Source organism: Neophocaena asiaeorientalis, unplaced genomic scaffold (assembly GCF_003031525.2).
Source record: "Neophocaena asiaeorientalis asiaeorientalis breed wild unplaced genomic scaffold, Neophocaena_asiaeorientalis_V1.1 scaffold27, whole genome shotgun sequence".
Lineage (NCBI taxonomy): Eukaryota > Metazoa > Chordata > Mammalia > Artiodactyla > Phocoenidae > Neophocaena > Neophocaena asiaeorientalis.
The window spans coordinates 71,451-99,055 of NW_020172816.1; the positions used below are offsets into that span (position 1 = coordinate 71,451).

The 27,605-nt window shown below is 39.0% G+C and overlaps 1 gene segment (V, D, J or C); it reads left to right on the forward strand.

Moving 5' to 3' along the window:
• Window positions 1-799: 799 nt before the first annotated feature.
• The window catches only part of LOC112397468 (T-cell receptor alpha chain C region-like), a 206,179-nt gene continuing 179,373 nt past the window's right edge, over window positions 800-27,605 (forward strand). The window contains 2 exon segments of the C gene segment in view: window positions 800-985; window positions 1,180-1,454. Coding sequence covers window positions 934-985; window positions 1,180-1,454 — 327 coding nt within the window.

The following is a 27,605-nucleotide window of genomic DNA, read 5'->3' on the forward strand; positions in this document are numbered from 1 at the left end:
CTAAGAGATGACTCTGGCTGGAATCCCATAGGGTTTTATAGCTCTAGTGACAAATATTGTCTAACTACTATTTTTATATTCCTATTCCAAATTAATTTACCCAGATACAATAAGCTATAGTCAGGGAAACTAGGTCACTTGGTACAAACAGAATTCTAGATTCATCTCTTAAGGGGCACAACCAATGGAGGGGATATGGGCTGGAAAGGAGTCCCAAAAGTAGAAAATGACTACAAGTTCAAAATAATTCAACAGTGTGATAAGACCACTGAAACAGTAATAGATAACGATCATAGATAAGCCAGAAACCAGATGAATAAACATTTGAAACATATTTGAAAAGACATAGAAAAACTGTAGCAAGTCCAAAAAGGAAAGATCAGACTAGGAAAGGAGTCTGACATAATATTATGGGAAGAAACAGGGATGTCACATGAAGAAACCAGATATATTTATAAGGAATCCCTTTAAAAACCAGAACAGAGCTGTCCTTGGATTTTCAGAAAGATACAATGTAAAATGCACAGGTTGTCACTTACTCCACTTGATGTAGCATAGCCGGCTGAAGCCAAGGAATCACAGGACTTCTATTCCCCATCTTACCCCAACTCCGGGGCTCCTAGCACTGATGATAACTTTGATTCCAGTTTTGTCTTCGTTTTTTCATCAGAGTATTTGACCTATTGATACGTAATGAACAACTGTGTGTGTTGCCACTAGGTGGCAATGTGGGCATTTTATTTAAAAGACCACGGACAGTTCGCTGTGCAGGTAACCTTACAAACAGTGCAGAGGTTTGCATTTGTTCTGCCTTTGATGGGCTGGGAATCCTGTTTGAGTTCTAAAGTAAATGTAGAGAACTTATAATAATAACAGACTCCTTTGACCAACTAACATATATTCCGAATCCTCTAACAGAGATCTGTGGTAAAAATGGTGAAGACCCAGCAAGTTTTGTTGGCTGTTCTGTGGCTTCGGTTACACTGTAAGTTGGGGAGTTTCTGGATATGGGAACGGGGAGACTAAATGGATATTTTTTTCAAAATTCTGAGGAGGGGAGATAAGGGAGTCCATGTGACTGATCTGGAGTGCCCTCTGGGAAACATGTAAAAGAAAGAAATTTGTAAAAATGCTGCACTAATAGTAATATTCTGTGTTTGCCAATGTCTTTGAGAACAGGGGTAAGCGGCAAAAATGATGTGGAGCAGAGTCCCCGGTACCTGAGTGCCCTGGAAGGAGACTTTGTCACAATCAACTGCAGTTACTCAGAAGAAATGACCACTTTACAGTGGTTCCAACAGAATCCTGGAAGAGGTGTTATCTCCTTGTTTATACTGAGCTTAGAGATGAAGAAGAAAGGAAGAGTAAGTGCCACAATCAACAGAAAAGAACGTCACAGCTCCCTGCACATCACAGCTTCACAGCCCCGAGACTCTGCCACCTACTTTTGTGCTGTAGAGACACAGTGCTCCCCAGGCATCTGGAGCCTGTGCCCAAACTCTAAAGCTGAAAGGCATTACCTCTTCTCATTCTTGTCTTTCCATATTCATCTGTCTCTCTCATCAGACAGATGATGTAAGTTTTTTAAGTTTTTAAAATTTAAGATTTTCTCCCTCTAGACCATCCCTAATCTCTAAAGCACCATCACCAAGTACATGAACTAGAACAATACGTGGTCTATTACATAGGAAGCAGAATATATAGACTCTGGAGCTAAATTGCCAGGGTATAAATATACTGGTTCCACCTCTTACTAACTGCATGATCTTGACCAATTTGCTCTTTCTATGTGCCTCAGTTTTTACTCAACGATTAAAAAAAAAAAAAAAAAAGGAAACAGTGTTAATCATAGTACCTAACTCTTATTTGTGGGATGACATGTGATAACACATGCAATATGCTTGAAATAGTCCCCAGGACATAGATAGTATTATGTAAGTGGTAGATATTATTAGTAGTAGATTTAGATACACCATGAGTTTACTAATACTCACTGATGGGCTAATACTTCAAATATTTGGAGAAATGAATGGGATGTAAATAACAAGCACCTAATAATAATTTAAGCTTCCAAATTCTTTTCTAATGATGCCCAGCAGTCGTTGGCCTTTTTAAATCATATTAGGAAAAATGTCAAATGGCCTTAGAAAAACTGGTAGAAGGATAACTTTATGGTTTGGTTTGTGTGCAGGGATGAAAGACTGCGTAAAGTAGCCCTGGGGAAGCTCAATAACTTCTTTGGAAAAAAACACAGATCCTAAGTTTCTCACATGGAAAGTCCTAATAGGAAACTGCATTTGTGAAAATTCATGAAACAAAATATCAAACCCAGTGGGTCTCAGTCGTTGGTTCTCCGCCTTTATACCACCAAGGATTCCTTGCATATTTTTCCCCACCCCACTGGCATTCTTAACATAAGCATAAGTATTACTGTTATCATTGTTCTTGTTACTCAATAAAATTAGTTGCACATATTAACTTATAACTAAGCCCTTTTCTTCTAAAATCAGTTTTTTTAATCAAATACTGCCAGCACATATCTAAAAAGTCAGTGGTATTACAAAGGTCTGTTCTCCCATTCCCTATCTGCCCCCTCCAAAAAAAATTGCAATATCATGTTCTACTCCCATGTTCAATCCAAGTCCATTTTAACAATTTCTAAATTATGTGCTTTACCCTTGATTTATCAATATTAGACATTATCTACTGACTTCCTTTTATGGTAACACAGCACCACTGTCACCTTCCTAACATGGTTATATCACAATATGGGGTTAAATCTATAGTCAGGACATATATGATTATGACCATGTAAATAGTGTCATTGTCTAGCCAAAATGAGTACTACGATTACATTTCCTTTCTGGTACAACTTGTTTTTAGCTAATAATTGCCTTTTTTCATTTGTTCTATATCAATTTCCTATTTTTTTTCTGAGTTCTTCAACAGATTTTTTAAACATTTTAAAATAATTTCTCCCAACTGCATCAAGCACGTCAAGTAGAGTATCAATTTTTTCTTTTTTTCCGGAGAGTCACTGTCCCTTGATCTCTATCCTTTGCCCTTTGTGAACTGATTGCTCTTTGGACCTACTGCACAATTGTTATTCTAGGACTTTTTAGCATTGCTTACCTTATTGGTTACCTTGCATCTCGAATCTCACATATCTTCATTTCTTGGTTTAGTCCTTCTTTTTGCTAAAACACATTCACTAAAACCTCTATAATAAAGGCTGCATAGGATTTTTCTTCAGTCACTCTCTGCATGTCTGAAAATATCTTTAATCTATCCTCATGCTTGATTGATATTTTGACTGAATATAAAATTATAAGTTGAAATTCCATCAGTATTTCCAGTATTTGAGAAGAAAAGCTCTTTTCATTGACTTTTTTAATGAGAAGAAGGGTACAGAGCACATATGGTGCCTCCCTCAGTATTCTGAAGGTATCATTCCACTATTTCTTCATATCCAGAGTTGCTGTTAAGAAAGGTGATGCCATTTTGAATCATTCTCTTTCATAACTTTTTTATACCTTCTGGACAGGTTTAGGATTGTCTTTTTCCTTAACATTCTAACATCTCAATTCAGTAAATATGTGAGTAACTAGGTAGAAAACACTTCTAGGCTCCATGGATAAAATGTGTCTGAGACACTCTGGTGTCCAGGAGCTTATAACCTAGTAGACCTACTGCTCATCCTGTGGTTATGTTCACTTTATATGCATCCACATTCCTTGCCCTGGGCAAGACTCTTGCCCAGAGAGGGGGACAGGCACAACTTGCTGTTCTGAGCCTAATACATTTGTGATAAATTAATAAGATAAGAATAAAGAATTTCTTCAGCATTAAAAGAGAGTCCTCTTTGTTAAAAAGCCAAGAAAAGTGATGCTGAACCATCTTTACTTCACAGATACTGGGTATATTAGTCATACTGTTTTATTCATTCGTTTATTTAATAAATATTTATTGAGGGACTATGAACCTGACACTATCCTAGATACTGAGTACACAACAATGAACAAGACAAGGTCCCTCCAACCATGAAGCTTATATCAGAACGGTGTGGAAAGAGACATAAAAATACAGGAATAAACAAATTCAATCATTCCACAAATATTTACTGAGCACCTACTATTTACCAGGCATGTTCTAAGTCCAGAAGATATAGCAGTGAACAAAATTTTAAAATCTACTCCCATGGAATTAATATTCTAGTGAATAAATGAACAAAGTAAACCAGATCTTATAAATGTTCAGAGTAAAATAAAAGAGAGTGATGTGAGGGAGGAAGAGTAGAGAATACTTTCTTTTTATTAAAAAAATTTTTTTTTAATTTGTTTTGGCTGCGTTGGGTCTTCGTTGCTGCGTGCAGGCTTTCTCTAGTTGTGGTGAGCAGGGGCTACTCTTCGTTGTGGTGTGCGGGCTTCTCACTGTGGTGACTTATCTTGTTGCGGAACACAGGCTCTAGGCGTGTGGGCTTCAGTAGTTGTGGATCGCGGGCTCTAGAGCACAGGCTCAGTAGTTGTGGCGCATGGGCTTAGTTGATCTGCAGCATGTGGGATCTTCCCGGACCAGGGATGGAACCCGTGTCCCCTGCACTGGCAGGCAGATTCTTAACCACTGCACCACCAGGGAAGTCTCCAAGAATACTTTCATTGAGTAGTCAGGGAAAAACTTCTCTGAGATGATATTTAGGCTGAAACTCAAATGAAAAGAAAGAACAGGTCTGCTAAGATATGGGGAGAAAGCATTTTGGGCACAGAGAAAACAAATACAAAAGCTTTAAAAGGGGAAAAGCCTTGCATTTTCCAGGAATAGGAATGAGATGAGCAGAGTGAATGAGACAGAGGTTGGTGTAAGATGTTTCCTGAGGTGTCATGTAGAGCCTTACAAAAGCCATGGTGAGTAGGATTGGGGATTTCTATTAATAAATATAACGAGAAGCTGATGGAAAATTATAAATAGGCCAGTGACATGGTTTGATTTACCTTTTTTAAGAACATTACTTGGCTCCACTGTGGAAAGTGGATAAAGAGAGAGGAGGGGAGGCCAAAGGGGGAAGAAAAAGGAGAACATTTAGTAGACTGTTGAAATGTTGAAACAATCTTTGCAAATATGATGGTGGTTTGGACTAGGATGGAAACAGAGGAGATGAACAGAAATATGCAAATATGAGATATATTTGACAGTGAAATTAACAGAATTTACTTATGGTTTAAGTGAGGGAGAAGGCAAAGAAAAAGGAACAGAGCTAAGAATGACTTCTTGATATGTGGCCTAAGGAACTGGGTAGATCTTGATGTGACTTCCTGACATAGGTAATACTGGAACAGGTTTGAAGAGAAATCAAGATTTGTGTTTTAGCCATGCTGGGTTTATGATACCCATTAGAAATCTAAGTGAAGATGTCACAGAGAAAGTTAGATAAATGGGTTTGAAGCTTAATGGAGAGGTCAGGGATAGAGCTGTAACTTCAGGTGTCATTGACATGTAGATGGTATTTAAAGCCAAGGGGCATGGGGAGATAGATTTTCTAAGAATAGAGTTAGTGAAAAGATGAGAACTTGGGTCAGACTTGGGCACTATGACACGAAGAAGGTGAGCAGAAAAGGGAAAGAGCTCAGCAAAGGGTACTGAGAGGGAGTGGCCATAAGGCAGAGGAAAACCAGAAAAGCTAAGAGGGGGGATTGTATAACTGAGAGAAGGGACTAGTCTGCTGAGAGTTTGAGCAAGATGGTAACAGAGCAAGGAAGTTCTAGTGCATTTGACAAGAACAGTTTCAGAGTGGTGGAAATGGAAGATGAATTGAAAGTGGTTAAGGAGCTAATAGGAAGTAAAGAAATAGAAGCAGGAAAAATAGTTCATTTGAGAAATTTTGTTGGGAAATAAAGCAGAGAAATGGAGCGATAGCTAAAACAAAACACAGGTGAGGGAGCAATTTGTTATTCTGTTGGTTGGTTTGTTCGTAGAACAGTAGACAACAGAGTACATTTTCAGAAGAGAAAACTATTTTAAGGTGCTCCTTTATTTTTACTATTGATAGAAACTCATATGCAATTTATAAAACTAATGATATTCAGGGATTAAATCTCTAAATAAATGCAAATGATTCACTTGCAGAAAAGTGACCTCTGGGGGATTACCTAACATTCTTACTTAAGTGTATTTTTCTGCATCAGCCCTGAAGTTTAAGTAACTCAGATTTAAAATTTTTAGTTGAATTAGCATATGTCCTGGTTACATACCTTATTAAGGCAGTACCTAAGTCTCTTGTAGAGTAACAAATGTATGAAAAATTAATGACTGTGGGAAGACTAATACTGTGTCAGCCAAAGTGAAGTTCTCGGAGAAAGGAGTAGTTTTCAATCATTTTGCAATAAATCTCATGAAATTCCTCTCCTTTTCTAAATAAATTCAAGGTAGCACTTCAGAATTATATTTATCTTCATTAAAGTCACTGCCTTTATCTTATTCTGCCCTTGCACATTAAATGACACTAATTGACTCTCCACTTCCTTTTCAAACTTGACACGTCTTCTCGAGTCCTGAAACATTGCTCCCTTCTCCAGTTAGAGAAAGGGGTAGGACTCATCTTCTAAACCCCATTTCCATGTCAAGGACAGACATTCATCAGTCATTCATCAGCTGTTTTCATCTCATTTGTTTAAATCTTCCACCATTTCAACTATCAATAAAAGTTTAAATCTCTTCAGTGAAGTCTTAAGGTAATGAATCTTACATGGATTTCTGCTGATGAAGAGGCAATTTTATAGCAAGTTGTTCAGACATAAGGCAGTAAGGCACAAACCTGGCCCTGAGACCACGCTCCATGGATTCCAACCGGGGGAAAGACACAAAAGAGGATCAGCTCTAAATAAGACGGCGCCTTTCAAAATAGGATCCCAATGGGAGTCAGAGGGTCAGCAGTGACCTGGAGGAATCCAGCAAAGGCCAATGACCACCCACCACCACACCCCCATAACTTTTTCTCTCCCCTTTGCCTTTCTTCTTGTCTCTCTTTCCTTCTCTTCTATTTGTCTTTGAGACCCAACAGAGTTCTCCAAAAGCCTAACGACCTCTACTAACCTCAGACATGGTTCCATCTCCAAAGCCTTATCAAGTCAATTCTAATTTCAAGCCCCCATTTCCTGATGAAGAACCACTGTTGACATTCCATGAGGTATAAACGAACTTTTAGAACATCTTTTGTTTTGTTGACAGTTGAAATGACAGAAAACAGAAGCAGTAAGATTTAGGCAGTGGTGTCTTGGTGTGGAGATAATCCTGACTCTGGCTAGAGTTGAAGCTGTCACTTCGGATTTTTGCTGTGTCAAAAATTGTTCTTAGACCTAAGCTGTAGGTAAATAAGTAACAGCTAGGATCCATGATCTGGGGCCAAATAGGAGCAACCACTTTGGAAAGAGGGAAAAAGACTGCAAGTGCCAAGTGGCTTATATCAGATGCCTCTTGTATATCACTTCACAGCCCATCAGCCCCACTTTTTCTGTAGTCACTGTTGTGACAACCAGATTTCTGCAGGCTTCGTCCTGCTGGATGCACATGTAAGCTGTCAGCTATCCGTGAGAAATGCGAAACAAATGAAGGGAGCCCTAACATTGCCCCAGATTATTGCCTTGAGTTTCCAGACCATTGCACAGGGAGGGGAAATTGAGTCACAACCCAGTGACTTCCCTGAGTTGAGGAGTCAGAGCTGAGATTGGAGGAGCTAGAGTTCATAGGACAGAATACCAGACAAAAGAGAGGTACACAGAGAGATAACCCTGGAGATCTGCAGAGAATACCCTCATGCATTCAGCAGAGTGCCTCTCAGGCATGTGGAAATATCCCAGGCTATGGAAAGAACCATCCAAAAGGATTAGAGGGAACAGTACCTCCTCAAGTATACCTAGAATTTAGAAAGGAGTTTATTGCTTGATCATACATTCCTTAATTCTTTAATTAATAATTTCATACATTTCACTTTCTCTGGCTGTCATCACTGGCTCTCGTCACTAATGACTGTTGGCCATTTCCAAACAATTAAGAAACAACTGGGTCTGATGGAGATAAATAGTAAAGACCAAAATAAATGTCACTCATCTATGGCACTGGCAAACAGTTACTAGTAAATCTAATTTTTTATATCAATAATACAATTTCCTTTAAAAACTAGATTTTATTACTCACCCTTGAATTCATTTATGCATAATGTCAAGTTGAGATAAATTTAAACCATGCTGACGCTTGTAAAAATGTGGCTTTGTATGATGTAAAGCTCTTATACTTAAATCAACCTCAAACCTCAGTTTTACTCATTTTAATGACGAGTTCATTACACTATCTGTTGTGTCATCATTAAATTATTAAATACATTCCATATTTCCTCTCATTCTTCATCTTCTTAGATTGAGGATCCCTTATTCTTTGGGATCTTCCCATTATCCCTATGACCATTTTGTTATGTCTCTCTGGGCATTCTTTTTTACTTTAAAGAACAACCATCATTAATGGCTTCTGGAAAGGATTAAACATTATGTCCACATTGACAGTTCCACATGCTGTGAATCCTGCCTTCCCAAGGTAGAAAAACTATTTAACATAGTTCCCGGGCTCCACTGCAGCTAGGGTGCAGACCTGAGCCTTTAATTGGGAGTTGAGCCACATGAAGAATAGTGTAGGCAGGGAAATCACTTTTCTTGGTGGGAGGCAGTAGAGGCTGCATGGTTCTGGGGCTGGCAGCAATAGCATCATCCTCATTGGGCCAGGAGTAGTAACTTCCTGGTTGGGCCTGTTTGGCTGCATGTTCTGTGGCTGGTAGCACTGGAGGCTGCTTCCTATCCAGGACATTCAGCACCACCATCAAGTGGTCCTGTTATTAGCACAGGGACAGCAAGCTCCTTATCAGGCCAGTTGAATGGGTGGCTCTGGCCTTTGCTCTTAGAAGTCAGACCCAGAGTCTGTTTCCCCAGCCTGCCTAGTGATTCTGCAAGTCAGCTAATATCCCTTCCAAAATCCCTATCTGCTTAGATTAAGTAAAGCCAATTACTCTTTCTTTCTTGTCATGTATCACACAGACATTTCACAGTGTTTAGTCTGAAGCCCACCCTGGCTTTCATTTCAACATATTTTAAGCTGGGTATTAGAGCTGCTTAACCTTTTCATTGCAGCACACACTTGGCTCACCTTAACAAGGAATATTTGTGATGTTTTACAATAATTTCGGGTTCCTTTGCCTGGCAAAACAGTGACTATGAAAAAGAACAAAGTCTCTTTTAATGACTGGCCCAAGACATATCATGGAATGAAAGCACTGTGGATCTCATAAGCCAGATACCATAAGCATAATCTCCTGAAAAAATTTTTTTAAAGCTTTCAGTTGCTTTAAACAACTGATGGGAATGAGACAAACTGAAGACTTTCCAAAGGCTTCTCTTGGAATGTTTTCACAATTTCACTAAATACCTTCACTAGATTTCTTTTTGACCCCAGAGCCAGTTAGGCCCTTAGATACAATGGGCCTTTGAATTTCAAGTTTAATTAAAGATCATTTTCCTCATTTAGTGGGAGCGGGGAGGCAGAACAAAGACTGAATTTAGAGCTTACATCAATGCCATTCTTACCAGGTCATATCAAATCAGAGTTTCCAGTCACTTGGTTAATCCTCACCCATTCTTTAAATCTGGAATTAAATGTCACTTCCTCAATGAGCACTTTCCTGCCCCCCCCATCTAAATTCGTCCCCTCTGTTTTATTGTTTCAAAGAACACTGTAATTTTTTTTTTCGAAACAGTAAAACAGGTTTTGCTTTATAGGCCTTATCACGATTTCTATGTATTTATGTGAGGTTAACTGTACAATAAATATCTGCCTTTCTCATTAACCTCTAAGTTTCACTGAATATTCTGTGTTCAAAATAGTGCCTGGCACAAAAAAATGTGATTAATAGTTGATAAATGAATGAATCTGAGCCATCAGGCATCTATCTTACTCTGCGTTGGACTGTTCCTTAAGTGTGAATGTTCCCAGTGACACATCCATTAACTCAAATACTGATCAAAGAGGATTAGAAGCACATGAAGCAGTACCTCTGGGAGTCAGGCTGTAGCTCAATATGAGTGGAGACAAAAAATAAAGACCTTAAAAAGAATTCACACAAAGGTAGGTGTTACCATGGAAAACTGCAGAGAGTATGTTTGTATGCAGAGTGGACACAGAAACAATGTTAAACTAATCATCTCCAAACTTGAACCAGGCTGAGGTGAGAGATTGCAGTGGGACAGATCCTGAGAGACAAGGAGAAATTTTGGATTACAGACAATGAAATTTGCTTACACTTCTACTAAGGTGTAGTAAGGAAATTAGCCTTGCCCAAAGACAGGCCTTTGTCCCAGCTCCTGGGAGGGAATCTCTAAATCCTTGGAACTTCCAGAATCATAGGAAATGATTATAACAAATAAATGTCTTTGTTATAAATGGTTGGCCCCTTGGATCACACCTGATGGTTTCTGTTAACAAGATGACTCAGCTTGGGGCTGGCCTCACCCAGTAGTCTTAGGATGGGGGATTTGGCCATGCCAGAAAGACAGACCATATCAATTATGGTGGGGGCTTTGAGTTACATGGTATGGATCAACCCTGAGACTCAGTTCAACCACGTAGCCAATTAATCAATCATGTCTACATAATGAAGCCCCAATAAAAACTCTGGACACCAAAGTTCAGGTGGGCTTCCTGGGCTGACAGTACTCTGTGAGTATTGTCACACACTGATGCTGAGAAGTTAACCCATCCCTGAGCACAATGGGAGCTTCAAGTTTGGAATCCTCCCAGACTGTCCTATGCATCTCTTACTTTGGCTGATTTTAATGTATTCTTTTCCTGTAATAAAAATAACCACAAGGCTGGAGCCGGAAGATGGCGGAAGAGTAAGACGCGGAGATCGCCTTCCTCCCCACGGATACACCAGAAATACATCCACACGTGGAACAACTCCTACAGAACTCCTACTGAAGGCTGGCAGAAGACCTCAGACCTCCCAAAAGGCAAGAAACTCCCCACGTACCTGGGTAGGGCAAAAGAAAAAACAGAGACAAAAGAATAAGGACGGCACCTGCACCAGTGGGAGGGAGCTGTGAAGGAGGAAAAGTTTCCACACACTAGGAAGCCCCTCCGCGGGCGGAGACTGCGGGAGGCAGAGGGGGGAGTTTCGGGACCGCGGAGTAGTGCACAGCGACGGGTGCGGAGGGCAAAGCGGGGAGATTCCTATTCTTTGAGTTTTTCTACCATATTATGGAACCTAAGTGTGGTTTGCGGAAACCCCTAAACTTGAAGTTGTCAGAAGTAAGGATAGTGTTGTGTAGACTCTTCTCTTTAACTTTGTAGTTGGTTCCTAACTCCTTTCAAATGGGGTCAGAAGTTTTGGGTAGACTTGGCAGTCTGGAGGACTATGCCCTTAACCTCATAATCTGACCAATTCTGGTAGCTACATTTTGTATTGAGCAATTCCATATGCATAAAGTAAGTTTTATCTGTGTGATGCCTAAGCAACTAATTAATTATATCAAGAGAGTGAAAAACAAAGTTAAAAGCAGTTAACATGGGCAAAATAACTGGAAAGGGGACAAAATGTCTAAATTTTGATGCTACATGTATTGTTTGGAACACATGTATATGTGAGATAATAACCACTTTTAGATGTTTTCAACACACGGGCTGGCAACACCTAACAATAACAACTAGCATTTGTTAAGTGCTTACTGTTTAACAGTTTCTGTTCTGAGTGTTGTACACATACTAACTTATTTAATTCTCATAACAACTCCAGTTATTAGCCCAGTTATAGAAACTGAGGCACGAGGAGGTTAAATAATTTGTCCTAGGTTACACATTCCCAGGATTTGAATCCATACCATCTGACTCCATGGTTCATGCCTTTAACCAGTGCCTCATACAGTATCTCAGAAGGTAATCACTTACATCTTCTCTGATCTCGTAGAAAGGTGTTAGTAAACTGGTATCTTAATTCCAAATCCCAATTGTCTCTGCGACAAAGTAACATTTTTATATGAGCGGATGTGTATTTTATTTCACCCTGTGATGGGTATTTTATTCACCCTGTGATCCTTCTCACGTTAAGCAGGAAGTCCTGACTTGTATTGAAGGAGGTAGGAAACAATGAACACAAAAGAAAAAAGAACAATTCTCTGCTTTCAAGCTTCAAAATAAAATTTGGAAACTTTCTCTAGAAACAATAGAATGAAAGAAAAGGGGTTTGAGTTTGGGTTATAACCCTTGAGTTAAAAAAAAAAAATCTATGTCTTAAAAAAGATCTCTGAGAATATAGGTTGGTACAAACCCTAGATTTAATACAAATTTCTAGGTCTGTGGGAAATCCTAGGGGTGATGGAGATAAAAGCAAGACAGTTAAGACACTGATGAGGATCTCCATGCCCTACCTTCATACCCCCTCCCACCAGAGGGGTGGGAGGGTCAGTATGGAGCCCCAAAGAGGTTTGTAGGAAGCTGAGAATAGGAGACTTACCTAATTCCTGTCGGAAAGCCTGAATGACAATATCCTTTTAAGTATCCACCAGAGCAGAGATAGCTGTGCTGTAGTGACAGTGGGCCCAGAGAGCCCAAGACAACCCCATTCTGCCAAATTGACGTTAGCACAGATGAATTTTCATCTGCACACAAAAGCACGGAAATTAACTGAGAGAGCCTTAGTGAATCTGGAAGGGTTTCAATTTCATGAAAAAAGGACACAGAACATGTATATCAACAACCAGAAACCTAGAGGAACTCGGACATCTGGACACACAGAAACGATAATGCTGCAGGCCAGACCCAAAGCACTGCATCCCAGCAGGTACCAGCATGGGCCTGGTGCCCCCAACCAACACCAGGACACCACTAAGCCCTCTAGAACTTAGACATCATCCCAAAGATGGAGAGGGGGAAACCTAAACTGGCGGAGAAAATCCATAATTGACTTTAAAAATTATGATCTAACTAAGAAAACCCTATATTTGCTTAAAGTAAGTTTTCTGATACCAAGAAAAATGGTTACTGGAGTTAGAAAGTAAGTCGTTATAGAAAATAAAGCTGTTGTGGTTTGTACATCTGAGCCAATTACAAAACGTTTGCCTGCTAAGTCTCTAGTCACCAGATCAGCCATATTCAATGTCTTTTCTGCTCCTACAGAAATGACAAATGACTTTCACATATATTACATACCCCCTCAGGCCAGCCAAGGGTTATGTGCTGTTTCGAAGACTGGGAAACCAAAACACCACAACTGAAAACCGCCAACCTGGATACTTATTAAAAGAAATAGCTTGGGTTAGTATGAAATTTGGTGTAACCCTGAAATATGGGAATTTGTTACTAGAGGCACCAGAGGGACACATATTCCCTGTTAGGGGATCCTGCTGACACTATATCAGAATGAAAGCAGGGATTGGCAAAGAGTAGTTTCAAATAGGCACATAAACAAACATGGAGAAATAGTAAACACATAAGATAATTCATTCGGACACTTTTATATGCAGCATGTATAGGATTTAAAATAACATTTCCATATTAAACTGAAAACATTACTATGTAAATGCCACAACTAAACCAAATGAAAGAGTAAACACCAGCCTTGCAAACTGGTCTCCCTTAAGGGCACTCAAAGGCATAGGATTGCCTGCTGTTCTCTAAAGAAATGTCCTCCTCTCTATCAATCTTTTCTGTTTTGACAGCAAACTCATTGACCAGCATATGTTTCGCAATTTCTGAACAATTGACATTCAAAGCCTAGCAAACATTCGTTCTGCACCTTCTCAGAAACCTCATAGGAGCCACTGTTGCCAATAAAAACACATCATAAATCTAACCCCCAAACTGCATCACTTCAAAAGGAGAATGGATGCCCCCATTCCCTACATTGTTTGTATACATCTGTGTCCATCTGTGTCGGGTCTCTCATTGAATCGGCTGTGCCAGCAGGAGGTCATTAATCAGCAGGTGAAGGCTAGCAAAAGTACAGAATGGCTTAGCAGAAAAATGGAGTCTTTTGTTATTCCCTATTGCCGCCTACTAAAATGTAAGTTGCTTGTTGATCTCATCACACTGAGTTATGTTTTTGTGAAGTGTTAAAAAGACCCAGCCTGCACATATTCTTGAAGTTCTGAAATAATGGCTCAGTGAACAGATATATACTTCCCCCCAGCAGCTCTTCGTGGAAATGAATTTTTAGGAGCCCCAAACATCCATGATTCAGCCCTGATGAAAAGTTAAGTTAAAACTAAATACCATTATTTTTTTGACAGAAGTTTTAGGAAGTTATTGACACAAGGACTTTTGAGACTGAAAGACACTGGGTTAACAAAAAGCCTTTGTTTGGTGAAACAAATTAAAACACAGCCTCCAGGTATAGATGGCCTACGTGCAGATCCTTCAGATTTTAGCTCTGTGACCTTAAATAAATACTTCATTTCTCCACTCTTCCCTCTTTTTGAAAAACTGGGATAGTAAATAATAGGTACCTCATAGAGATGCCAGTGCCTGACACATAATAAGTGTTCGATTTATGTTTGTTATTAGCTGCATATAGATAGAAAAGGGAAGCAGCGAATGCACAGTTACATACCAGTGACTATAAAAATAAGCTAAATTCATGTTTCGTATCTTATAATTATATAAAGTTTTCTGCTTACTTCTGTTAACTAAAAAGAGCAAGGAGCTTTCTTATAATATTGAAAATATTATCCTAATGGTTCCAAGCACTGTTAATTAGGAATGTTTATTACAGAAACTTCACTTGTTGGTTGTTTGTTAGAGAACCCCAATTATTGTACTTGTGAACTGTGTTTACCATGCAGCCTGCTCTGACTCACCAACCTTGTGATTAGTAAACAGCAAAATGTAGCACTGCTGATTTAGGTCTAATTTATTCAATCAATATAAAAGGACTGTGCAGATTCTCCTGAACTGGGAGCATAGCCAAAGGCATTCTTCATTGTTAAAATGAATTTTTTAAAACATGAGATGATTCTAACAAATTTACTTTAAATCACAATGCAATATCTCTACATGAAAACAATATCAATATCTCTGTCTGACAGCAGGGCATTCAACTTACTTTCAGATTTATTCAGTGTTTTCTCAATTTCAAAAGCACTTGAAAATCCATAAGTGGGGGCAGAATGTCTTTCTTCATTGTCAATAGTTACATCAAGGATGCTTTTCCAAAGTCTTTCATATTTATCATGCCTTCCACAAGTAACTCTTACCATACTCATAAAACCAGCTCAAGCTCACCCTATCCTTTTTCTGATCAGATACTGGGTTGTTTTCAGAGACAACAAAACAAAAGGCAAGTCATGCAGCTAAGGCATGTGCAGAGAGAGAATTTTGACTTCAAATAACACCGGGAACAAAAGTTTCCCCCAATCCCACCACGGAACCAAAGGACCGGGACACGACAAGCACAAGAGATTGACTTTTTCCTTTACCCATCTCCATATTATATGATGGTGACAGCCAGCATGAACAGTTTTTGTAATTTAGTGGTAATAGTATTTTTAAGAAAAGTTATAATGGTAAAGCCTAAGTAAAGAGCTAAGGAATGTTTTGGAGTACCCGAAAGCTTCTGATTGAAGACACAAACAAGGTCCAGTGGTGGAAAAAACATGTATTTCGGATTCTGAGCTTTGCTACCATAGGGAGGTAAGGAGAGAGAGTAAGAGAAAGAGAAAGAGAGAGAGAGTTTATGTGCTTGTCCCATTAATTCTATTTCTACTAATTTAATTCATAGGAAATAATCATAAATGTGCATAATTACATAGAAGTACAGTATTTTGTTGTAACACTTTTTATTATGTAAAAAACTGGGGGAAATATAAATATCTACCAGTAGTAGAATGGCTAAATAAATCATGGCAATCTCTATACAAATGCAGCCATTAAAGCCATACTAATGATCTGGAAATAATCCTGCTGTTAAGAGAAAACATATAATAAATAAACTGAATATACCACATTGTTACAACTTTGTGAATGTACATATATGAAGCTAAAACACTAAACTGTTAACAAAGCTTCTCTCTGCTTTTTAAAAGGTGATCTTTATTTTCTTCTTCATATTTTCTCCGTTTTCCTATTATATGTAATAAATATGCATTCCTTTGAAATTAGAACTTTAAACATACTATAAATATTTTTAAGAAACCCTGGGAGAGGGAGAAGAGGCACATAGCAGAGAAATCAGTGGGGAAAAAAAACAAGAAAACCTGCACTTCCTTACCTCCCTGTGACGCTGAATTAGAAACTGTCAAGCAAGAGATATATATTTTACCAGGGGTATGAGACAACATAGAAGATAGTATAGAATATTTATACATACTGACTGAAATGATCCAGCAAGAGACAGAAATTGGTAATGCAGATGATAGAACCTAACATTTTAAAGTCCTTGAGTTGGCAGAGGTGATGGGGTCCAGTACATGAATGGAGGAGTTGGCCTTAACGTGAGCAGGGAGGGTTCATCCATTAAATAGAAAGGCATAGAGCACAGCTTCAGAGGCAGTAGGGTTGCAGATTTGGATGAGAAGATGAAGAAGTTGTACTCTGATTGCTTCTATTTTCTTAGTGAAATGAGAAGGGAGCTTATTAGTTAAGTATGAAGCGGGGAGAAAGACGGTATGAAATAGTCTAATACTGCCTGGTTTTCCTCATTCTCACTTCTATTTGCAAAGCAGTGAAAAATCCCCATACTCAAGAAACATTTTCTAAACACTCTTAATGGTTATCTATCCCTTTTTTTAAAAAGTGAAGAAATGAGCATATAGAACAAGGGTTCCTGGCCATACTGAGCTTACATTCTTGTTGATGAAATAAAACACAAATGAGATGATAAGGAAATAATTCAGCCAACAAGAAAATGGTTTTCAATCAAGAGACTTACTAAATGAAACAGGTGCACTATTTATGATACCAATAATAGTACCCCAAGGCAGTGGGTGTACTTATGTTCTCTATAGTTATCCTTCTGAAAGCTTTCATGGCCTGAAAGAAGGAAAGTTTATGTAGGTAAAGAATTAAGTCAGAGTGGATGCAGGCTCAGAGCCAGGGTGCTGAAGTTAAATGGAGGATGGTGGAATGAGGCCCATGTTAAAAAGAGAGTGGCCCTAAGTCAGCCTGTGAGGAAAGAGCCAGGTCATACCCCAAGGGCCTCCTCCAGGAAGACCCCTGTTGGAAAGGAGCAGGCATCCAGGGTGTTGGCAGAGCCTATGCTTGGGCAGATCAACACAGTTAAGTCCAGGGGCCCCCAGATCACTCCTTTGTTTCTTCAGTCTGGTACCTTCCCTCTCTAAGCAGCACCCTACCATCCCCCTTTTTCCCCTTATACACACACACATACACACACCATTTATCATAATCATCCAGCAGGTCCTAACTCAGATATCAATTCTTCTGGGAGGCCTTTTCTGGGGGATATCCTCTTATGTGACCCTCTATCTACCATACCAGATCTAAGCTGTGTGAGATCAGTGACCTTGTGCCTCTTATTTATAGTGTTACCACACCAAACTTGGGTCCACTCACCCAACGCACAGTAAAGCCAATCTACTGACATCAGGTTATGGTGAAGGAAAGTACAGTGTTTATTGTAAGTCTCCAAGCAAGCCTTACAGAAAAAGGACATTAGGTAAAATCTAAATAAATCTAATAAAGTATAGACTTTAGTTAACAAGAATGTCAGTATTGGTTTATTAATTGTGGCATGGTTACCACTGGAAGATGTTAATAAGAAGGGAAACTAGGTGTGGGGTATATGGAAACCATGTAGTATCTACACAACTTTTCTGTAAATCCAAACTATTCTAAAATTTAAAGTTTATTTTAAAAACCTATAAAACTGCAGGTTTCATTTGACCTAATTTTTGTGGAGGGAGAATTATAATTTTATGTATAGTTGCATCATTATATATACATTAAAAAGTCTTGAACTGGGCTGTCCAATACTTATCTACTACCTACATGTGGCTACTGAACACTTCTAGTTCAAACTGAGATGTGCTGTAAGGGTGAAATATATATCAGGCTTCAAAGATTTAGTATGAAAAAATCAGTAATATCTTTTACATTGACCCCCTGTTGAAATGACATTTGGGGTTTATTGGATTAAATAAAATATATTATTAAAAGTAATTTTATGAACATCATCAGAAAATCTACATACAACAATAAATAATGGAGAGTATGTGGAGAAAAGGAAACCCTCTTGCACTGTTGGTGTGAATGTAAATTGATACAGCCACTATGGAGAACAGTATGGAGGTTCCTTAAAAAACTAAAAATAGAATTACCATATGACCCAGCAATCCCACTACTGGGCACATACCCAGAGAAAACCAAAATTCAAAAAGACAAATGCACCCCAATGTTCATTGCAGCACTATTTACAATAGCCAGGTCATGGAAGCAACCTAAATGTCCATTGACAGATGAATGGATAGAGAAGATGTGGTACATATATACAATGGAACATTACTCAGCCATAAAAAGGAATGAAATTGGGTCATTTGTAGAGATGTGGATGGACCTAGACACTGTCATACAGAGTGAAGTAAGCCAGAAAGAGAAAAACAAATATCGTATATTAACACATATATGTGGAATCTAGAAAAATGGTACAGATGAACCGGTTTGCAATGCAGAAATAGTGACACAGATGTAGAGAACAAGCGTATGGACACCAAGGGGGGAAAGTGGCGGGGGGGAGGGGTGATGATGGGATGAACTGGGAGATTGGGATTGACATGTATACAATAATATGTATAAAATAGATAACTAATAAGAAGCTGCTGTATAAAAACAAAAAAATAAACTTTTTTTAAAAATTAATTTTATTTATTTATTTATACTCTCTTTTAACGTGGCTAGTAAAACATTTTAAATTATGTGTGTGGCTCACATTGATTTCTATTGATAGCAGGGGCAATTTCTATTTTAGCTTTCCTTTTTTCTAAATTTTCTTCCATAAATATGTGTTCCTTGTATAATAAAAAAATTGTAATAAAAATAAAAAGATACAAAGAACTACTACTGTGAAATGTCACACTTAATGATGGAAGCACCAAGCAGAAAGGTCAAGCCATAGAGTCCTTCCATTAATTAATTATTCAGTCATTCATTTGAATATACATATATTGAGTATCCTATGTGCAAAGCATTGGGACAGTTGCTAGGAATAGAAGCACATAAAAGATGAGCTGTAATTATTTCCTTCAAGGAGTTCACAGTCTACTTGGGAAGCTAGGCTCATAAATAAAATATAAGAACACAATGTGGTCAGTGACACCATGACGATTTCTATACAGTCAACTCTCTTCTCCTTCCTGCTTTAAATGCTGCTGTTTTTCTGGCTCCAACCTTAGTCTACTTCTCTGCCCACCCCAGGATTGCAACTAATACTTATATGCTCATGACTAGTATGCCTCTGACCTTGATGTGGCCATAGATGCAAGCTGAAAAAGATGAGACACTTAAGATCCATGGGAATCTGAGCCCCTTGCTCATGCCATTTACATGTACCTTCAAGAAATGCTCAAGCCTGATCTTATATATACCACTCCCATGCATGCCCAACTTTATGGTTTTGTGGGTCAAGCAACACCCACTTCATATTAGACATTTCAGATCGCATGGTAACTTGGTTGTCCATGATCAAATATTTAGGGTCTACTAAGACCGAGTAAAAATCCAAGAGCTGTTTCTCAAAAGGAGCATATTTATCTGCAGAGTATGGTATGGCTTTGCTCCCAGATCCTAAAAGTCTGCTCTGTAATTCATCTAAGAGGTCTGCCCAAGGCTCAGGAGACACGTTAAGAACCGATGAATTGTCTGGGTCATACGACCAGAGTGGCAGATAAGCCTGAATAGCAGCCTGGACCTGTTGCAGAGCCCTCACTTTTTCTGGGTCCTATCAAAATTGGAAGCCTTTCAGATTGCCCAATAAATAAGTCTATGCTATAACAACACACCCAATAAGGTATATGTTACCTCCAAAATCCAGTGAGGCAGACTAAGTACTGTGACTCTTTCTTAATGGTAGGAGGACCAGATATAGCAACTTGACTTTAACCTTAGAAGAAATATCATAACTTGTCCCAGACCATGGAAACCCAAGAAATTTCATTGTAGAAGTAAATCCCTAAATTTTTCTGGGACTTATTTCCCACCCTCTGGCATATATGTGTCTTACCCAGGTGTCTAAGGTACTTGTTACCTCATGCTCCCCTGGTCCATCGAGGCAGTGGACCCATGTGGTGTCTCGTGGAATGCGGAAGCAATCATTTCTTTGTGGAATAGAGTCGGACTGGGTTGGAGAGTTGATATACCCCTGAGGTGAAACATTGAAAATATATTTCTGGCCCTTCCAGATTTAAAACCTAATAATAATAAATTAAATAAAGTTGCTTCAGGCACAGTCTCTGCTAACAGGTATATATAGAGAAAAAACTGATTTTCCATATCAATATGGAAATTCCAAATCAAATGTCAGGGGATTTGTTGATTTACTCCAGCAAAGAAACTACATTTGGAACAGCAGCTGCATTTGTATTCACCATCTGATTAAGTTTACAATAACCCTTTGTCATTCTTCAAGAGCCATCTGTCTTCTGCTCAGGCCCATTAGACGTGTTGAATGGAGATGTGTTGGAAATCATCAACCCTGCGTCTTTTAAGTCCTTTATGGAGGTACTAATCTCTACAGTTTCTCCAGGAATGTAGGATTATTTTGGATTTACTATTTTGGAATTGAGAGGCAGTTCTAGTATCTTCCAGTTGTCCTCACTCATCAGATAACCAGTATAGTGATTCTACCATTTGTTGAGTGTGTCTCTTTCAATCAAGCATTCTAGAACTTGGGAAATAACCATAGGGTGAGTTCAGAGCCCAACTGCATATACTGTGAGATGGACCTGAACCAAAATACCAGTAACCATTCAGCCTCAATAAACCCCTACTCTGATAAACAGACAAGAGTGGCTTATTTTGTTTCCAAGATTTAGTTATCATTTCACAGCCAGTGTCCAGAAATCTCCCAAAAGTCTGGTTATTTCCCTTCCCCAGTGTACTATAATCTTGGCAAAGAGTTGCAAGTCTTTGGAGGGAAGGAAAGAGAAAAAATTTACAGTATAAACTTCTGGCCATGTAAATATAAATTAGAAAAATCTTGTAATTCTTTTGACATGTATAATATCTCATTATTTTGTACCTGTGCCCATGAGATCTTAAGTCTGGCTACAGATATAGAAGCAATGAAAGTGCTGGAGGTGGGTCTTGAGAAGTCTCAGCATTTCCCCACAGGATAGGTGGGTCATCACAGGTACTCCAAGCAAAGGGAGACTAACCTCCTCACACAGGGGAAGAAAGTCTGCTTCCACAAGCAAAGGAGACTGAGGGCCTCCTAGGGCCTCAGTTTTATCAGAATCTGCCCACATGTTGCCATCTCAATTTTCAGGGTCCTAACTTTACGTCAATCAATGCCCTAATTTTAACAATAAGAGAGTTTGAGTTAACTTGTTATTGTAATCCCCCTACTCATGGGATTAGTCTTTGGTTGGGTTTTCAGAAATATCAGACCCTGCAGCTATGAGAAATAAGTATCTCTTTCAGGGCAGTCACAGAAAATTTCTAGTTCTTTGCCTGGACCTTGGGTTGAAAATGTATTACCCCAAGTTCATTATTTTCTTTCCCTAATTTCTTTATGGTACTTAGAAGCAACCCACAGTCCTTATACTCTTTATTTCCACTAAATTTTTCAGTGACAACAGCTACCTGGTAACCCAGCACTTTCTTCTATAGGCACCTAATGTTAGGGACTACTAGTGTCCCATTTACCAGTGGCAATGGGGTCATTACACTTAGCAAAATCAGAGAATCAATACCAACTCCCTATCTTGAACCTTCTGTTCCACTGAATCAGTTTCAGATCAATAATTGTACCACTTAGAGTCAGCCAGGTTAGCAGAACCCCTGTGAATGATGTAGAATAAAGGAATAAGGATTCATTATAGGAATTAGACCTTACAAATACAGGAGGAGCTGGAGAAGTGAAGCTCTGGAAAAGGGAGTCAGGGGATCAGAAAAGGGGTCATTAACCTGCCTGCCTGAAGCAGTGGCACAGAGGGACGAGTTGGGGCTTGAAGGAAAATCTAAGAACCTAAGCACTTTCAGCTATCAAAATGGAATTGTGAAGAGGGACTCATTGAGAGGTGTTTGGAAAGCTGTTACCTCTTTGGTGGATATACAGTCAGGCATCTGATGATGGGCCTGGGGTCACTGTTGGTTGGCAGAACCAAAAGTCAGAAAGATTAGCTGGAATAGAATGGAGGAGAAAAAGGACAACGTGGGACCTGCCTGGAATCCCTGTATCTATCATTGTACCTGATCACAGTGACCGTCTAAGAGTGTAATAGAGCAGAACAAATCTGACTCCATATTGTATCTGCTTATTTTACTTTAACCTTTGTATTCTATTACTTTTGCTTCAAGTCAAGAATATTGCCTATAGCCTGAAATATATAGTATAACCCATTCTCAAGGTGCTGACTTTTAAAGGTATAACACTTTTCCATTCATACAGAGATAAAAAGTTGCAGAACACCAAATAACGTTTGTCTTGTTGGACGTTTATGGGAACATTGTGACTGGACCTCCCTGGACAGCTCAAGAACAAAGGACTCTGGCACCAAGAAGCTTGCAGCAAGTAACCACACCACCAACGCCACCCCTTTAAGTGTAAGAGAAACCTGAATTCTAACTTGGGGAAGATGGTTCTTTGGGACACTAGTCCATCATCTTCCCAAATTGCTGTCTGTCTGAATAAACTCTCTATTCCTTGCCACGGGAACACATCTCTCGATTTATTGGCTTGTCACATGGGGAGTAGTATGAGCTTGGACTCAGGAACAAGAGGAATTATTACTGCTTCTCTTCCGCCTTCCAAATCTTATGCAATTTCATCTTTGGGCCATCTCTAATGCAGAGTTTCACATGGAAGAGGATTCTGAGAACAACAGTCGTCTGCTTAACCAAGTTGACCAGCACTCAATAAAGTGCTTGTCCTTATCTCAGCTATCAGAAGACAGTCAATATGGGCAGAAAGAAATGTAGAGAAGCCCCTGGGGGCTCACTGGTGACCTTGTGACTGTGGATGAGCTGTGATTTGGGAGATTCCTGAAGATGGCAGTCTGGGCGCACAGAGAACTTTCCTCTCAAAGGCTCAAATGTCAGCCTGGATCTTCTGGGAGTCCTTTTGGAAACAGTGAAACTAAAGAAACACTATAGGATATGATGAACAAACAGTGAAACTAAAGAAACACTATAGGATATGATGAACAAAAGGCTCATTTTCTGTATCCAACCGACCTGGTCTTCCCAGATGGGGGCAAACACCAAAGGAGAGTGAACACAATCCCAGAATTTATAGGGCTCTATAAATTCTAAAAGACAGAGAACTTTATTATGAACTATTTACACAGACAGTGCTTGGCTTTCAGCAATTCAGGCAGGATCTTTGCAAACGAGAGAGAGAGGGAGGGAGGGAGGGAGGGAGAGATAGAGATAGAGATAGAGATAGAGAGAGAGAGAGAGAGAAAGAGATGGAGTAGAAAATTCATAACGCAGCTCAACGAAGATGCTTTCCTCTTCTAGCACATCATGGTTCCCCAGCTCATAGTCCCAGCTGCCCACCTCTGTACAACAGTCACACAGCAATCCCCTCAACACCTGCCTTCTGCACCTGCATTCTATGATCTGGGCTCCACTTCATTCCCTGCCATGGACCCTGGTCACAGTGGTAGAGCCAGAGAACAGAGGGAAAAAAGTATCTGCAAAAGGAAACTCAAAGTTTCCAACACCACAGCCATGTTCCTCAACTGGAGTCAGATACAACTCTTCTAAAGGACAAATAATTTTCACAGACGCCAGTGTTAACTATGTTACTTTAACGTAACGCTACTTAAACATGTAGAAACATAAATTGGTGTTTAAATGCCACGTGCTTATTATTGCTTTTATACCAACTATAAAACAATGCAAGTTAAACATGCACAAAACGTCAAAACCAATAAAACTTTAACGATTTTAATTTAATATAATATATGATGTTTTGCTGAAACTAAATCATCAATTTTGAGTTGAATAGATAAATATATATACGTGGAGTTGGGTTTTACTTACCAATTCGATTCTTCTGATTTTCATCATTGTTATTTCTGCTTTCACATTGAATTGTTAATCCATTCTCTTGATGGGCTGATAAATTTAATATGCACAAGAGTACAATATTAAAAGGAATGTTTTCAACTTTTAATGGTACTTTATTATGTAATGACTAGTACACCTATTACTAAGCAACAGTAGCTAAATGGTTTATACAAAAGATGAACTCTACACAGTATAGCCACGTGAATGATGAATAAGGTACAAATCATACATTATTTTACATGCTTATAGGATCCAACTTGTGATAATTCCATTTTCTCATAATTGTTTCCTATTCAAATTACCTGACATCGCTTACCCTTCATTTAGTGCTAATATTACTAAAACGCAAAAGAGGGCATTGGAGTCTTGCGGCAGTATTTGCTTGTAAGATCAACATTAAGATAAGCCCCAACATGATTCAGTTGCATTTTATAAGAAATATGTTTCTTACAATCTTGCATATAATTCAAAGCTGATTTTCCCACAAGAAAAAAATGGGGAATTCGTTTACAGAACCAATATATCTACAACTTTGCAACATACTTCTGCTTTGATGATGCTCTTTATTTGCTTAGTATTATCTATAATATTGAGCAATTGCTCTTCTTTAAATTAATGATAAAGTGTATTAAGGAGTCGTTGGGCTTTCTTCATGGCACCAAATTACAGCTAACATCTGTCTAAAAACATATATTTGGGCGTACATTTTTCAGCATGAGCTTTCATACCAACTCAATGAATGCTAATATAAAAAGACATAAAACAATTTTAAAATGTTTAGTGACTGTTAAAAATACTAGCATTAAATAAACCAATATCTCTTCCAGCTATTTTCATAAAGCAAAAAGTAAAACACGACAGACTAACAATGAATGTCTGGTTACTTCCGTTATAAGCTAGAGTGGCGCCACCATGTGGCAGGAGTAAAAACAAGTTTATTTTAGTTCAACTGAAATTACACAAATCTTAATTTACGTTTGGTGAGAACTACACTACAAATTTTGCTCATAATATATGGGTTATTAATTTTTATATCACACCACTTAAATTTTACATAGCTTATGGGATCCAACTGCATGTTTTAGACTATCTGTTGAAAACACATTTTTAATTCTCATAAAAACATGAAAACCCATAAAACTTCCAAAGATACATATATTTCAAATATGATAAATACAAGTATAAATAACTTTTTAAAAGCAGTTTTGAAATAATTCCTGTTACTATTATAATTTCCATACAGGTCTTGGAACTGTCTTAAAAGTAATGATAATTTTGTCTCTGTAAAAAGAACACTATTCAAAAACGGGACAATAACTTAATAAAACGTGGAATACTGTTTTTGTCACTACCATATAAAATTCCTAAGTTCTTTGCTTCCTAAATTCTTCAATCAGAAATTTAAATAATCTAAATTCCTGATATATTTAAGACATAATTTATTACTTTGTTAATTTATTTGTTAAAACAGCATAATGTAAGCTGATTGTTAAAATTAGTTGTTACTAAATTATAACTTTTTAAATTCTGTAGGAAATTATCTCAGTATTAAGTACTCAATATCACGGCTCATGGGAATAAGGTGACTACTGTTTTCCTTCTACTCTTTTGTATTTTCCAAATTTTCCATATAATAAGTATATATTAATTTTATGATGAAAATGAAATTTCTAAAAGAATAAACATTCACGTTAGGAGAGAAATAACAAAATTAGCTATTTAGGGTATAACATTAATAAAAGGAAATTAATGTACTATTTTACCCTGGTACTGAGAATAGGAGAGGCTAAGGTATCTTTCCTACCATAACAAGAAAGCCTATGTTAGTAAATATTAATATTGGAAATGAACATACTCTGTGACCCAGCAATTACTGGGTCCCAGTCTTAGCATTACCCTTATTGTAAAAGAAAGCATGTACAGGGCTTCCCTGGTGGCACAGTGGTTGAGAATCTGCCTGCCAATGCAGGGGACACGGGTTCGAGCCCTGGTCTGGGAGGATCCCACATGCCGCGGAGCAACTAGGCCCATAAGCCACAACTACTGAGCCTGCGCGTCTGGAGCCTGTGCTATGCAACAAGAGAGGCCGTGATAGTGAGAGGCCCGCGCACCGCGATGAAGAGTGGCCTCCGCTTGCCACAACTAGAGACAGCCCTCGCACAGAAAAGAAGACCCAACACAGCAAACATAATAAATTAATTAATTAATAAACTCCTACCCCCAACATCTTCTTTAAAAAAAAAAAAAAAAAGAAAAGAAAAAGAAAACATGTACAAGGAGTGCAGCAATTTGGGGTCATAACAAGCTGTAAATAGCATAATCATACAGCAAAAAGTGATATAATAAATTGTGTTAAGTCTATATTCCATACAGTTGAAAATAATGAAGTGAATCTATACATAATAACAGAAAAAGAGCTCCAAAATGCCTTACTGAGTGGGAACAGCAAGTTGCAGAACAACGTAGAGTATGATGCCATTTACGTTAGTAAAAATACTTGTACAATATAAACCCTGAATATTCACAGTAAGAGGACTGTACGTACAATGACAAATTCCCTATTAATAGCAACCTCTGGAAAGGAAATTACACATAACGGAGGCGGACAGTCAGTGGAGATTTTGGGGTTAATTGCAATGCTTTAATTTTTATAACAAGAATGTATGGAGGCTTCCGGGAAGATGGCGGAAGAGTAAGACGCGGAGATCACCTTCCTCCCCACAGATACACCAGAAATACATCTACACGTGGAACAACTCCTACAGAACACCTACTGAACGCTGGCAGAAGACCTCAGACCTCCCAAAAGGCAAAAAACCCCCCACGTACCTGGGTAGGCCAAAACAATAAAGAATAAACAGAGACAAAAGGATAGGGATGGGCCCTGCACCAGTGGGAGGGAGCTGTGAAGGAGGAAAGGCTTCCCACACACTAGGGAGCCCCTTCGCGGGCGGAGACTGCGGGTGGCGGAGGGGGAAGGCTTCGGAGCCGCAGAGGAAAGCACAGCAACAGGGGTGCGGAGGAAAAAGCGGAAAGATTCCCGCACAGAATATCAGGGCCAACCAGCACTCACCAGGCCAAGAGGCTTGTCTGCTCACCCGCCGGGGCGGGCGGGGCTGGGAGTTGAGGCTCGGGCTTCGGTCAGAGCGCCGGGAGAGGACTGGGGTTGCCGGAGTGAACACAGCCTGCAGGGGGTTAGTGCGCCACGGATAGCCGGGAGGGAGTCCGGGGGAAAGTCTGGACCTGCCGAAGAGGCAAGAGACTTTTTCTTCCCTCTTTGTTTCCTGGTGCGCGAGGAGAGGGGATTAAGAGCGCTGCTTAAAGGACCTCCAGAGACG